Below are 14,430 nucleotides of genomic sequence, written 5' to 3' on the forward strand. Positions count from 1 at the left end.
CAGTAGGCGTGTGCCAGGTCCGGACCTGAGTGTGGATGACTGGGTGTGGTTATCCACAAAAAACATAAGACTCAAGATACCATCCCTTAAATTGGGTCCACGGTTTATTGGTCCATTTAGGGTCACCGCCGTCATTAACCCAGTAGCGTACCGACTGGAGCTCCCTACGGTGTATAAAATACACAACGTGTTCCACAGGTCTCTTCTTAAGAAGGAGGTGGGTTCTGTGGACGCGGCGCCTATGCCACCTCCAGTCTTGGCGGATGGTAACCTAGAATTTGAAGTCTCCAGGGTGGTTGACTCTCGTGTGGTGTGCCGCACTTTACAATATTTGGTACACTGGCGTGGTTATGGGCCTGAGGAGAGGTCCTGGGTACCAGACTCGGACATTCATGTGGATCGGCTGGTCAGGTGTTTTCATCGTCGCCATCCGGACAAGCCAAGTCCTATAAGCCGTGAGGGCCCTGGGGTCCCTCGTAGAAGGCGGGGTACTGTCATGTCGGACACTGTTCAGACCAGGTCGTCTGACAGACAGCGGTAATTCCGCGTTTGACCACTGTTTGCTCATTGGCGTCGGCTAGTTTTCGTCTGGCTTCTCCGGGGTTAATTTATCTGATCCTCGGATTGGAAGCTGGGCCATGCCCATTTCCTTTAAATGGTTCTCCTGATCTTTGGGCGTCGCCGATTATATCTTCTGTCTTATCCGTAGTTATCTCGGTCCGGAGTGGAGAGCTGGTTGTTGGAGAATCGTTGCTGGTGGTGTATTTTCCTTTGTCTTATTTACTCCTTCCTATATTTGTATTTATTTTGCCCTGCACCTTTATAGTGTATTCCTGATTGACTGCGGCGTGGTGTATATTTTCCTTTATCCTTGTTTGTTATAATTGCGGGTATTGGTCTATTGCATTCACTGGGTGGTGGGCGGTGGTGTTCAGTCTAGGGCTGAATCAGGAATCAGGGTGAGGGTGGAGGCCTGAACATGCACACTTTCAGTGTAAACTTCAGGTAGAGGGTCAGACAGGGTTACCCTAGTCTGAGGGAAATTGCAGGGGCCTGGGTTATTAGCTCTTGCCCTCCTTGTATCCCCGTGACAACACCTTGTCTCTATTTTTTGACATTTTTCACCTTCTGTATTTGTCTGAATTATGTGGTCTATTGTTTGACTTTCTTTTTGTCTTGCACTACAGGGCCTATTAGTAGTGTTGAGCATTCCGATACTGCAAATATCGGGTATCGGCCGATATTTGCTGTATCGGAATTCCGATACCGAGTTCCGATATTTTTGCGATATCGGAAATCGGAAGTGTGCGGTGCGTATGGTTCCCAGGGTCTGGAGGAGAGGAGACTCTCCTTCAGGCCCTGGGATCCATATTAATGTAAAAAATAAATAATAAAAATAAAAAATATTGATATACTCACCCCTCCGGCGGACCCTGGCTCTTAGCGGTGCCTCCGTTACTAAGAATGCAGGGAGTGAAGGACCTTCGATGATGTCGCGGCTTGTGATTGGTCGTGTGAGCGGTCACATGAGCGGTAACGCGACCAATCACAAGCCGCGACGTCATCGAAGGTCCTTCACTCTGCATTCTTAGGAATGGAGGCAGACGCTTGGACCAGTGAGAGTCGGGGCCGTCAGAGGGGTGAGTATATCAATATTTTTTATTCTTTATTTTATACATGAATATGGATCCCAGGGCCTGAAGGAGAGTTTCCTCTCCTTCAGACCCTGGGAACCATTCCGATATTTTGTGTCCCATTGATATGCATTGGTATCGGGTATCGGTATCGGCGATATCCGATATTTTTTGGATATCGGCCGATCCAATCCGATACCGATACCTTTGCATATCAGAAGGTAGCGCTCAACACTACCTATTAGGGCAAAATTAGGGAGAGCCTACGTTGAGCGGGGGCACCACTGTGCAGGTCTTAGGGTGCCAACATCTGCGGTAAGGTAGGAGACAGTTAAATTATTAATAGGGATATTATGCACTTTTGTATTTCTGCCAAACAATGGACATTGTTTTTATGACTGTGTGTATGTTCTGTTTGTCTGTTTCATATCATATTATATATTAAAAGTTACGTTTTATTGAGGGTATTAATAATATAGTGTTTTTGGTTGGTGATTACATATTCTTTGTGGCACTTTATACATTTCTCTTAGTTGAAATTAAAATCATGGTCCTGAGGACCGGTAATAGGTGCCGGTGCGTTCGTTCCATGCGGATCGGTTTGTCTGGGCCTTTCACGCTCGTTATCCAGGTAAACCTGGGGGTCCTGTGGCCCCCCATTGAGAAAGGGGTACTGTCATGATCCAGACTGGAGTTTGTTTCAGGTTATTCTCTCTCCGGTCTGGTCATGCAGGGGTTAACCTTCTCTGCCTCGTTTTGGATTCTGTGTGGTCATTTCAGTCTGCTGTGGCCTGTAAACCAATGTCAGTGATAGTTCATGCTCTCAGGCTCGAGCAGCTGATCCCGTGATTTGGTGTTTGTCCTCTGCCCGTTTACTCTGTTCCCGTGACATCCCTTTCCTGCCACCCCGCTTGTCTTTGTGTTCGCTCCCTGTTCTTGGACCTTTTGGTATGTCACCCGGCTTGTCCTCTCACTTGCTTTACTGTCTCTCGTCTCTATTATTTATGCTCCTGTCTGGCTCTGACGTCTGGCTTGTATTTGACCACATGTATTGCTGTGACCTTCGATACTTCTTGTCCTGACAGTTTCTGACTCGGCCCGTCTAACCACTCTTTCGGCACCAGGTGGTGCTTGTGCTGCTGCTCTGCGGTGTTGCACTGTGTGCAGCCTCTCTTCCCTCGCCAGCATCCCCTGGTGGAGGTTTGCACTACACTGCACTGCAGCATCATTACATTAGGAACATGCAGCTCATTTTTAGCTGCTTCTGACCTGGACATTAACTCTTCCTATAAAACTTGGCCAGACCCTCTCTGTCCTGCCAGTGAAAGCTCTGCTTCCATGCTCTTAGGAGATTCCGTGCTGTGTGCTAAAGATAAGTAGTTGAAATTTGGAATTGGAGTTGTGGTGTTCAGGATTTCCTGAGCTAGATGCAGTTAAAAATTGGTAATTAGATAAACAGGCGGTGTAGCTTGCTTCATGGGTGGGGTACTCTGCTGAGTAGCAGAAACTGCTTCAAGGCCCAAAGTATTGCCTGGGCTAGATGCAGTTAAAAATTAGTACTTAGATAAACAGGCTGTGTAGCTTGCTCCATGGGTGGGGTACTCTGTTGAGCAGCAGAAACTGCTACTAGGCCCAAAGTATTGCCTGGACTAGATCCAGTTAAAAATCAGTACTTAGATAAACAGGTGGTGTAGATTGCTTTATGGGTGGGCTACTCTGCTAAGTAGCAGAAACTGCTACTAGGCCCAAAGTATTGCCTGGGCTAGATGCAGTTAAAAATTAGAACTTAGATAAACAGGCGGTGTAGCTTGCTTCATGGGTGGGGTACTCTGTTGAGCAGCAGAAACTGCTACTATGCCCAAAGTATTGCCTGGACTAGATCCAGTTAAAAATCAGTACTTAGATAAACAGGTGGTGTAGCTTGCTTTATGGGTGGGCTACTCTGCTAAGTAGCAGAAACTGCTACTAGGCCCAAAGTATTGCCTGGGCTAGATGCAGTTAAAAATTAGAACTTAGATAAACAGGCGGTGTAGCTTGCTTCATGGGTGGGGTACTCTGCTGAGTAGCACTAAATGCAACTAGGTCCAAAAGGATTTCCTGGGCTAGATGCATTCAAAAATTAGCAATTAGATAAACAGGCAGTGTAGCTTGCTTCAGGGGTGGGGTACTCTGCTGAGTAGCAGAAACTGCTTCTAGGCCCAAAGTATTGCCTGGACTAGATCCAGTTAAAAATCAGTACTTAGATAAACAGGCAGTGTAGCTTGCTTTATGGGTGGGCTACTCTGCTAAGTAGCAGAAACTGCTACTAGGCCCAAAGTATTGCCTGGGTTAGATGCAGTTAAAAATCAGTACTTAGTTAAACAGGCGGTGTAGCTTGCTTCATGGGTGGGGTACTCTGCTGAGTAGCAGAAACTGCTACTAGGCCCAAAGTATTGCCTGGGCTATATGCAGTTAAGAATTAGTACTTAGATAAACAGACGGTGTAGCTTACTTCATGGGTGGGGTACTATGCTGAGTAGCAGAAACTGCTTCTAGGCCCAAAGTATTGCCTGGGTTAGATGCAGTTAAAAATTAGAACTTAGATAAACAGGCGGTGTAGCTTGCTTCATGGGTGGGGTACTCTGCTGAGTAGCACAAAATGCAACTAGGCCCAAAAGGATTTCCTGGGCAAGATGCAGTTAAAAATTAGTAATTAGATAAACAGGCGGTGTAGCTTGCTTCATGGGTGGGGTACTCTGCTAAGTAGCAGAAACTGCTACTAGGCCCAAAGTATTGCCTGGGCTAGATGCAGTTAAAAATTAGTAATTAGATAAACAGGCGGTGTAGCTTGCTTCATGGGTGGGGTACTCTGCTGAGTAGCAGAAACTGCTACTTGGCCCAAAGTATTGCCTGGGCTAGATGCAGTTAAAAATTAGTACTTAGATAAACAGGTGGTGTAGCTTGCTTCATGGGTGGGGTACTCTGCTGAGTAGCAGAAACTGCTACTAGGCCCAAAGTATTGCCTGGGCTAGATGCAGATAAAAATCAGTACTTAGATAAACAGGTGGTGTAGCTTTCTTCATGGGTGGGGTACTCTGCTGAGTAGCAGAAACTGCTACTAGGCCCAAAGTATTGCCTGGACTAGATCCAGTTAAAAATCAGTACTTAGATAAACAGGTGGTGTAGCTTGCTTTATGGGTGGGCTACTCTGCTAAGTAGCAGAAACTGCTACTAGGCCCAAAGTATTGCCTGGGCTAGATGCAGTTAAAAATTAGAACTTAGATAAACAGGCGGTGTAGCTTGCTTCATGGGTGGGGTACTCTGCTGAGTAGCACTAAATGCAACTAGGTCCAAAAGGATTTCCTGGGCAAGATGCATTCAAAAATTAGCAATTAGATAAACAGGCAGTGTAGCTTGCTTCATGGGTGGGGTACTCTGCTGAGTAGCAGAAACTTCTTCTAGGCCCAAAGTATTGCCTTGGCTAGATGCAGTTAAAAATCAGTACTTAGATAAACAGGCGGTGTAGTTTGCTTCTTGGGAGGGGTACGCTGCTGAGTAGCACAAAATACAACTAGGCCGAAAAGGATTTCCTGGGCTAGATGCAGTTAAAAATTGGTAATTAGATAAACAGGCGGTGTAGCTTGCTTCATTGGTGGGGTACTCTGCTGGGTAGCAGAAACTGCTTCTAGGCCCAAAGTATTGCCTGGGCTAGATGCAGTTAAAAATTAGTACTTAGATAAACAGGTGGTGTAGCTTGCTCCATGGGTGGGGTACTCTGTTGAGCAGCAGAAACTGCTACTAGGCCCAAAGTATTGCCTGGACGAGATCCAGTTAAAAATCAGTACTTAGATAAACAGGCAGTGTAGCTTGCTTTATGGGTGGGCTACTCTGCTAAGTAGCAGAAACTGCTACTAGGCCCAAAGTATTCTACACCGGAGATACATGAGTCAAACAACTTGCCAAATAGTAACCAAATATATTTATTGAAAAATAAATTTCCAATTAAAAACCATACACGTAATATATAGTACAAAATACTTAGTACAAATTGTGACTAAATCCAAGGATACACCCATGGATCCAGATGCACCATGATAGGACAACAATAGATCAACTGTCATAAAACCAGTGTTAATTATCTGCACATAGCTATTGTATGGCTGATGTATAGCAGTGACCACAAGTGTCGTCTTTACACAGTAGTACTACTCGTACTGATAGGATCACTGCACATCACAAATAAACCAACCACAATATGTGAAGATAAAGTGAATAAATAAGTGAAGGGTTAATTACCCATGGGTCACACGATGTCCTGTCAGGCACCCGGTCCAAACCCCGACGCGCGTTTCGCGTTAGTGTACTGCCGCTTCCTCAGGGGGCGTGGCTAACTTAGGATCTCGGTCGCATATAAATAGTGTACCGATCCGGTCATGTGACGTGATAAGAATAACTAGTGTGCATGCGTGAAGCGCAAGGACGCGTCACCGCTGTGTCTCAAGCCTCGATCCCGACGGACATGTCCCGGTCACGTGAGTGGGTCGGCGCCACGCCCACACCACACAACAACAGGACCGCCGTCAGAACACAGGCAAGGGACCGCAGATGCTGTGCCCCGGCGCATAAAGTGACAGTGCATTGAAAGTGCAAGGATATCAAAAAGTGACATTAGTGCAAATACTAAAAATAATAAGGTGAGGTTAATGCGCATATATTGATCGTAATAATACTATATCTCGATCTCCCATACTTAAACCCCAAACATACCAACAATGGGGGAAAAAGAACCGCGATCAATGAAAGGTGATAAAGCGCATATATAAAACCACACTAATTGTGCAATATTAGATATTAACTAGTGCATAAAGAAAGTGACACGTGCAATATGTACTATACATACATACATGATAAACTAACTTTATTACACATACATTAGATAAACATAAAAATTAAAAAATTCAAGCTATGAATACCATGCATTGATGCTGAATCAACATATATATAATAAGCTGGACTAAATACATGTCATATGAATAAATTTTGTTGCAAAAAATATCGAGATAACTTAATCCCACAATATGACATGCAATATATCATATATTTCTATCAGTCCATATTGCTTGTTCAGCTTAATTTCCTATACCGTTGATACATGTCTTCAAACCACCGTTTGACCTCTCTTTCAGCATCAAAATCCATGTGCACATAAACAAGAATATAGGCACACTAAAATGTCACTTTATGCGCCGGGGCACAGCATCTGTGGTCCCTTGTTGTGTGGTGTGGGCGTGGCGCCGACCCACTCACGTGACCGGGACATGTCCGTCGGGATCGAGGCTTGAGACACAGCGGTGACGCGTCCTTGCGCTTCACGCATGCGCACTAGTTATTCTTATCACATCACATGACCGGATCGGTACACTATTTATATGCGACCGAGATCCTAAGTTAGCCACGCCCCCTGAGGAAGCGGCAGTACACTAACGCGAAACGCGCGTCGGGGTTTGGACCGGGTGCCTGACAGGACATCGTGTGACCCATGGGTAATTAACCCTTCACTTATTTATTCACTTTATCTTCACATATTGTGGTTGGTTTATTTGTGATATGCAGTGATCCTATCAGTACGAGTAGTACTACTGTGTAAAGACGACACTTGTGGTCACTGCTATACATCAGCCATACAATAGCTATGTGCAGATAATTAACACTGGTTTTATGACAGTTGATCTACTGTTGTCCTATCATGGTGAATCTGGATCCATGGGTGTATCCTTGGATTTAGTCACAATTTGTACTAAGTATTTTGTACTATATATTACGTGTATGGTTTTTAATTGGAAATTTATTTTTCAATAAATATATTTGGTTACTATTTGGCAAGTTGTTTGACTCATGTATCTCTGGTGTAGTATAGCTGTTATTGAGTCGTCTTATGTATATAATTACTGACGTTCTTTTTTTCATGTAGGCCCAAAGTATTGCCTGGGCTAGATGCAGTTAAAAATCAGTACTTAGTTAAACAGGCGGTGTAGCTTGCTTCATGGGTGGGGTACTCTGCTGAGTAGCAGAAACTGCTACTAGGCCCAAAGTATTGCCTGGGCTAGATGCAGTTAAAAATTAGTACTTAGATAAACAGGCGGTGTAGCTTGCTCCATGGGTGGGGTACTCTGTTGAGCAGCAGAAACTGCTACTAGGCCCAAAGTATTGCCTGGACTAGATCCAGTTAAAAATCAGTACTTAGATAAACAGGCGGTGTAGCTTGCTTTATGGGTGGGCTACTCTGCTAAGTAGCAGAAACTGCTACTAGGCCCAAAGTATTGCCTGGGCTAGATGCAGTTAGGCTACTTTCACACTAGCGTTAACTGCATTACGTTTCAAAACGTCTTTTTTCAGAAAAAACGCATCCAGCAAAACTTTTTGCTGGATGCGTTTTTTTCCCATAGACTTGTATTGGCGACGTATGGCGACGGATTGGCATACGTCGTGTACGTTTTACGACGGATGCGTCAAAATTTGGCGACACGTCGTCTCAAAAAAACGTAGATTGTAACGTTTTTTGTCTCCGCCTAAAAAACGTGTCGCGACGCATCCTGCGGCATACGTCGTTGGCTGCAATGGAAGCCTATGAGCGACGGATGCGTCGGGACACGTCGTACGACGCAATGCAGCGCTGCAATACGTTTTTTTTACACTGAGCATGCTCAGAAGAAGTATTTTGTTGCCAATTGGTCAGACACCCCCAAATCTATATAAACCTGGCCTGGGCCTTGAACCCCACATATGCCAGCAAGACACAGAGAAGCAAAGAAGCCTGCCAGCAAGAGCCAGCCTGCCACAAGACCCCAGCCAAGCACAAGACCCCAGCCAGCCTGTCACAAGACTGCAGCCAGCCTGCCACAAGACTCCAGCCATCCTGCCACAAGACTCCAGCCATCCTGCCACAAGACTCCAGACATCCTGCTACAAGACTCCAGCCACCATAGCCAGTGTGAGTATTGCAATTTTAGTGTGCATCTGTGTGCCTGTGCATTTCTGTGTGTATGAGGTACTACTGACTACAGCAAGAGCTTAAAACCTGAAGAGAACCTGAGGCCTGCCATCGTCCTGCACCAGCCAGTGCCATGCTAGAGTCCAGATCCACCATGATGCCAGCCACTGTGAAGACCTGCTGCTTCAGCCAAAGGATTGTCAGCCTTTTGTATGTGTGTGTGTGTATGCGTCTTCTGATTGGTTTCACCTTTCTGCCTTTGTTGTACATATGTGTATTTGCATAAAGCTATGTGCGTGCATGTGTATGTGTGCATTTTTGGACGGCTGTGTGCTTTTGTACCATGTGCCTGCACCATATTATGCCTTTGCCAATTTTATGCCTGTTCATGTGGGAGGGTATGTGTCCATGTGCAGGATTGCATCAGGATGTGGTCAGGATTTTCCATCAGTATTTGTACGCCAAAACCAGGAGTGGGTGATAAAAGCAAAAGTGTGCCTGTTTTCGTATTATACTTTACCTAATTTTTACACTCCTGGTTTTGGCTTACAAATACTGATGGGAAATCCTGCCCAAATTCTGATGCGATCCTGAATGTGGACACATACCATGCATGTTTTTTGGGTACGTCTTGTTGATGGCATGTGCATTTGTCCATGCTGTATAATTGGTTATTTGCCTTTTTCTGATGTATTGACTGTATAGTGGTCTGTGCAGCATGTGGTTTAAATTTTTTTTTTTTTTTTTTTTTTTTTTTTTTTTAAATCTGATGTGTTTTTTAAAAAAGTCTAGCGGTGTGCAGCTTGTGGTTTGAATGTGTGAGTGTGGGGTTTTTCTATTTAATAAAAGTGTTGAATTTTTTTTTATTACAGTTATAACCATTTGCAGTTGAAGTACTTGTATTTAAAATAAAGAGCATGTCAGCTCCTTGTGATTTTTAAAAAAAAAAGTGCAAAAAAAAAATTATAATAAAATGTTTATTAAAAAAATGTCCGTAGTATTATTTCATAAAGGTAAATTTAAAACTGGTGTATGTACCAATGGTTACACATGCAATACAGGGTTGGTTGAGGGCTCATTTTTTTTAATAAAGGTTAACCTGTAAAGTATTTTTTTTTTTTTTTTGGGGGGGGAGAGGTTATTATTTATTTTAAATAAAATGTGTCAAATATATTTTTTCATGGTGTTAACATTAAAAAATTTTGTTTTTTGGGACATGGAAATGAATGGTATAACGTGCAACTTTTTGGGGGGGTTTTGGTGTTCACCTGTATGAACATTTCTGACATCATTTTAGTAGGGTGTTTATCATTGAACATTACCTAGTTCAGGGGGTGGTCTAACTATAGATCCATTATACATATAACAGATAAACCAGGACCGCAGCCGCTGCCCACCAGGACACAGCCGCTGCCCACCAGGACCACAGCTAAAGAGCTAGAAGTAAGTTTTGAAGACCCCAATCTGCTACTTCAATGTGTCGAGCAGATTGCAAGTGTGTCTTTAACTTACAGAACCACCAGGACACAGCCGCTGCCCACCAGGACACAGCCGCTGCCCACCAGGACACAGCCACTGCCCACCAGGACACAGCCGCTGCCCACCAGGACCACAGCTAAAGAGCTAGAAGTAAGTTTTGAAGACCCCAATCTGCTACTTCAATGTGTCGAGCAGATTGCAAGTGTGTCTTTAACTTACAGAACCACCAGGACACAGCCGCTGCCCACCAGGACACAGCCGCTGCCCACCAGGACACAGCCACTGCCCACCAGGACACAGCCGCTGCCCACCAGGACCACAGCTAAAGAGCTAGAAGTAAGTTTTGAAGACCCCAATCTGCTACTTCAATGTGTCGAGCAGATTGCAAGTGTGTCTTTAACTTACAGAACCACCAGGACACAGCCGCTGCCCACCAGGACACAGCCGCTGCCCACCAGGACACAGCCACTGCCCACCAGGACACAGCCGCTGCCCACCAGGACCACAGCTAAAGAGCTAGAAGTAAGTTTTGAAGACCCCAATCTGCTACTTCAATGTGTCGAGCAGATTGCAAGTGTGTCTTTAACTTACAGAACCACCAGGACACAGCCGCTGCCCACCAGGACACAGCCGCTGCCCACCAGGACACAGCCACTGCCCACCAGGACACAGCCGCTGCCCACCAGGACCACAGCTAAAGAGCTAGAAGTAAGTTTTGAAGACCCCAATCTGCTACTTCAATGTGTCGAGCAGATTGCAAGTGTGTCTTTAACTTACAGAACCACCAGGACACAGCCGCTGCCCACCAGGACACAGCCGCTGCCCACCAGGACACAGCCACTGCCCACCAGGACACAGCCGCTGCCCACCAGGACCACAGCTAAAGAGCTAGAAGTAAGTTTTGAAGACCCCAATCTGCTACTTCAATGTGTCGAGCAGATTGCAAGTGTGTCTTTAACTTACAGAACCACCAGGACACAGCCGCTGCCCACCAGGACACAGCCGCTGCCCACCAGGACACAGCCACTGCCCACCAGGACACAGCCGCTGCCCACCAGGACCACAGCTAAAGAGCTAGAAGTAAGTTTTGAAGACCCCAATCTGCTACTTCAATGTGTCGAGCAGATTGCAAGTGTGTCTTTAACTTACAGAACCACCAGGACACAGCCGCTGCCCACCAGGACACAGCCGCTGCCCACCAGGACACAGCCACTGCCCACCAGGACCACAAAACGATGTCCTCTTCTGACAGCCCTCCTCCACAGCAACAGCGTGTATCGGTAAGTTAACACAAAATTTTTTTTTTTTTTTAAATTTCTTTAAATTAAATTTTTATGGATAACTACATGCATACATTATGTTTCAACAGGAAGCTGAATCAGATGAGGAGCTGTCAGAAGGGGGCGAGACGGGTGGAGAGATGCAAGTGGAGGAGGAACCAAGTGTAAGTAGTGGTGAAACAGTTGCTTCGCACATCACACTGCACCATACACAAAACAGATTACTAAACACCTGCCTACCTTAACTGAGAATTTGTTTCCTTCATTTCAGGCTGCTGCTGCTGCTCCTGCTGCTGCCGCTGAAGGCTCTCCCAGACAGTCCCAGAGTCGGCGGACTCGTCGCCACGGTCGGCCATCAGTGAGTTTTTTTTTTGGGGGGGAGGGGGATTCTATTGGTACTTTAGTATTTCAGTGTACTAATTTGTTTGTTTTCCTTTTTTTTTTTTTTTTTGACACAGGCTTCACAGCGTGCTCCCGCAGAAGAGGAGGATGATGATGATGACATTGACATCGATTGTCTCATCGAGGAGGTTCGCGAGCGGGAGCCGCTGTGGAACATGGCTGACCGCAGGCATGCTGATACCGGTGTCACCCGTCGGCTCTGGGACGAAGTGTGTCGCAACCTGTTTCCAAGGCGGGAGAGCCTTCATCCTCAGCAGCAGAGCAAACTAGGTAAGTATTCACTTTCCAGTGATGTTTTGAGCTGACTGTAATGTATTGCATTTACCAATTTTTGGTTTTTTCTTTTGATTCTTGTCTTCACAGTTGGAAAGATTAGGAAGCGGTGGCGGTCACTGAGGGATCGCTTTAAGAGGGAATTCAATGATGAGATGAAGGCCCCGAGTGGCTCTGCAGGAAGGAAGAGGAGCAAATATAAATATGGCCAGGCCCTCTCCTTCCTGAGGCGAACAATGCTAAGCAGAGTGTAAGTATTCTACAGCCCACTAATAACCATGTTAACCTGTCTACTTAGTTTGCTTTCAGTCAGGGCTTTTTCATTCCAATGTATTAATTTCATTTGTTTTTTCTTTCACAGCACCTTCTCCAGCCACCGGGCGCCTGCATCTTCCTCTGCGCCCTCTGGAGCGATCCCTCCTGAGTCCGCCACTGAGGGCCACGTCGGTAGGCCCCACACCTCTGTCCCCTCCTCTGACCCCTCTGTCCTCTCCTCTGACCCCTCTGTCCCCTCCACTTCATCCGCCCCAAGCAGTGGAGCATTATTGCAGGCTTCATTGCTCGCATCTGATGCTGAACAGTTAGCGTTCCCTTTACCCCACCCCTCTGATCCTGCCACCTCGACACCACCATTAGGTTCGTGGCGGCAGCGCCAGAGGGGTCAGGAAAGGAGCTATGCTCCTGAGTTCTTACACCTGAATGCATCCTTCCAAGGCTCTTTCAAAATTTTGGGAGAGCAAGTGACTGCTGGTTTCAACATGGTGCAATCACGCATCAGTGAAACAAGCCAGGAAACCAGCAGTCGCTTGGATAGGCTGCATTCAGCTGTAAGTCCCGATCCGGCCAACCTTTTTTTCCAATCCATGCTCATGAGCATGGAGAAGCTTTCTTTTGAGCAACAGATGCGGGTAATGAATACCTGCCATAATGCTGCACTGCAGGCCATTAATGAATCGACCCACACACCTCACCACACCTCCACTCCAATTCCACACCAGGCCCCATTTCCACACCATACCCCCCATTACCAAACCCAGCCCCAATACCCACACCAGCAGCATTACCAAACCCAGCTCCAATCCCCACACCAGCACCATTACCAAACCCCACGCCACTCCCACTACCCTACCCAGTCACAATACCCGACCCAGTCCCCACAACAATCCCGGCCCCTAGACCAAATTACTTCCCCAATGTTTTCCTTACTGAACTTTTCTCTTCCACCTACCCCAACACCACCCCCCTCTGGTCAGCCTCTTGGTTTAACCCCCACTTCCACTGCACCCCAAACAAGTAGGGTTTCCCCACCTATCGACGTGGTCCAACCTTCCGGCACATCCTCCTCTCATATCTCCACCCAACACTTTGAAAATTTGTAAAGTGTGTAAATAAGATTCTAAAAAATGTTCTAATTTTTCTATAAAAATGTTGGAAAATATATATATATTTTTTTTGCAAAACAAAAAAAAAAAAAAAAAAAAAGAGTTAAAATAAAATTCGGATTACAATTCTACTCTTTGTGTGTGTGTGGATTTATTAAGGTAATATAATAAAAAAAGGTTTAATAAAAACAAACACCAGACATGTAAAGGGTATAACATAATGGTTTTACTAGCAAGAAAACCACGCTTTTGGGCCTTTTTTTTGGGGGGGGGGGCAGAAACACTTTTTTTACATAACCAAAACACATGGGAAACAGGTTACACATGGGAAACAGGTTACACAATCATGTCTTGCCACGGGATCCGCCCGACAGGTGAGACAAAATAATCGGCAAACTGGTCCCTCATCCTTGTAACTGAACTTGTAGAGCGAACCGAGCTGCTGCGGTAGTCCCACAAGGTGGTCTCCAACTCTTCATCATCCAAAGAAACGGGCTCCTTTGACAGGACAAAGTTGTGGAGCACCACACAGGCTTTAACTACCTCGTCTATAGTTGTTGTTTTCAGCTTGATAGCCGTCAGCAGAACTCGCCACTTCGCCGTCAATATGCCAAAGGAACACTCCACTACTCTTCGTGCTCTAGTAAGCCGGTAATTAAAGACCCGCTTGGTATGGTTTAAGTTCCGGCTACTGTACGGTTTCAGTAGGTGCAGCGACAGTTGAAAGGCTTCATCACCTACAAAGACATATTCCAGGGCTGGGTCATTTGTTCCTGGCAGTGGTCTGGCTGGCGGGAAATCGTAGCTCTCTCCATAAAGGCAACGACCCATCGGAGAGTTTTTAAACACTTGCGAATCGTTGGACCGTCCATACGCTCCAATGTCCACGGCAAGGAACCTGCAGTTGGCGTCTGCAATAGCCATAAGGACGATGGAGAAATACTTCTTATAATTATAATACTCCGATCCTGTTCCTGCCGGTTTCGCAATCCTTATGTGTTTCCCGTCAA

At 45.8% G+C, this 14,430-nt stretch overlaps 1 protein-coding gene across 2 annotated transcripts; it reads left to right on the forward strand.

The window, feature by feature from the left end:
* Window positions 1–9,751: 9,751 nt before the first annotated feature.
* On the forward strand, window positions 9,752–14,004 carry LOC143784242 (uncharacterized). 2 transcript variants are annotated; one of them, XM_077272255.1, is made up of 7 exons: window positions 9,752–10,605; window positions 10,677–11,363; window positions 11,453–11,527; window positions 11,635–11,721; window positions 11,822–12,035; window positions 12,129–12,288; window positions 12,400–14,004. In XM_077272255.1, exons 2-7 carry the CDS (start codon window positions 11,196–11,198, stop codon window positions 13,415–13,417), a joined length of 1,722 nt encoding a protein of 573 aa, XP_077128370.1. In that variant the 5' UTR covers window positions 9,752–10,605; window positions 10,677–11,195; the 3' UTR covers window positions 13,418–14,004. The 2 variants fall into 2 exon arrangements, with proteins under 2 accessions (XP_077128370.1, XP_077128368.1); XM_077272253.1 differs by having other exon boundaries at window positions 9,752–11,363.
* Window positions 14,005–14,430: the final 426 nt, after the last annotated feature.

Source organism: Ranitomeya variabilis, chromosome 7, assembly GCF_051348905.1.
Source record: "Ranitomeya variabilis isolate aRanVar5 chromosome 7, aRanVar5.hap1, whole genome shotgun sequence".
In the NCBI taxonomy this organism is placed as follows: Eukaryota; Metazoa; Chordata; class Amphibia; order Anura; family Dendrobatidae; genus Ranitomeya; species Ranitomeya variabilis.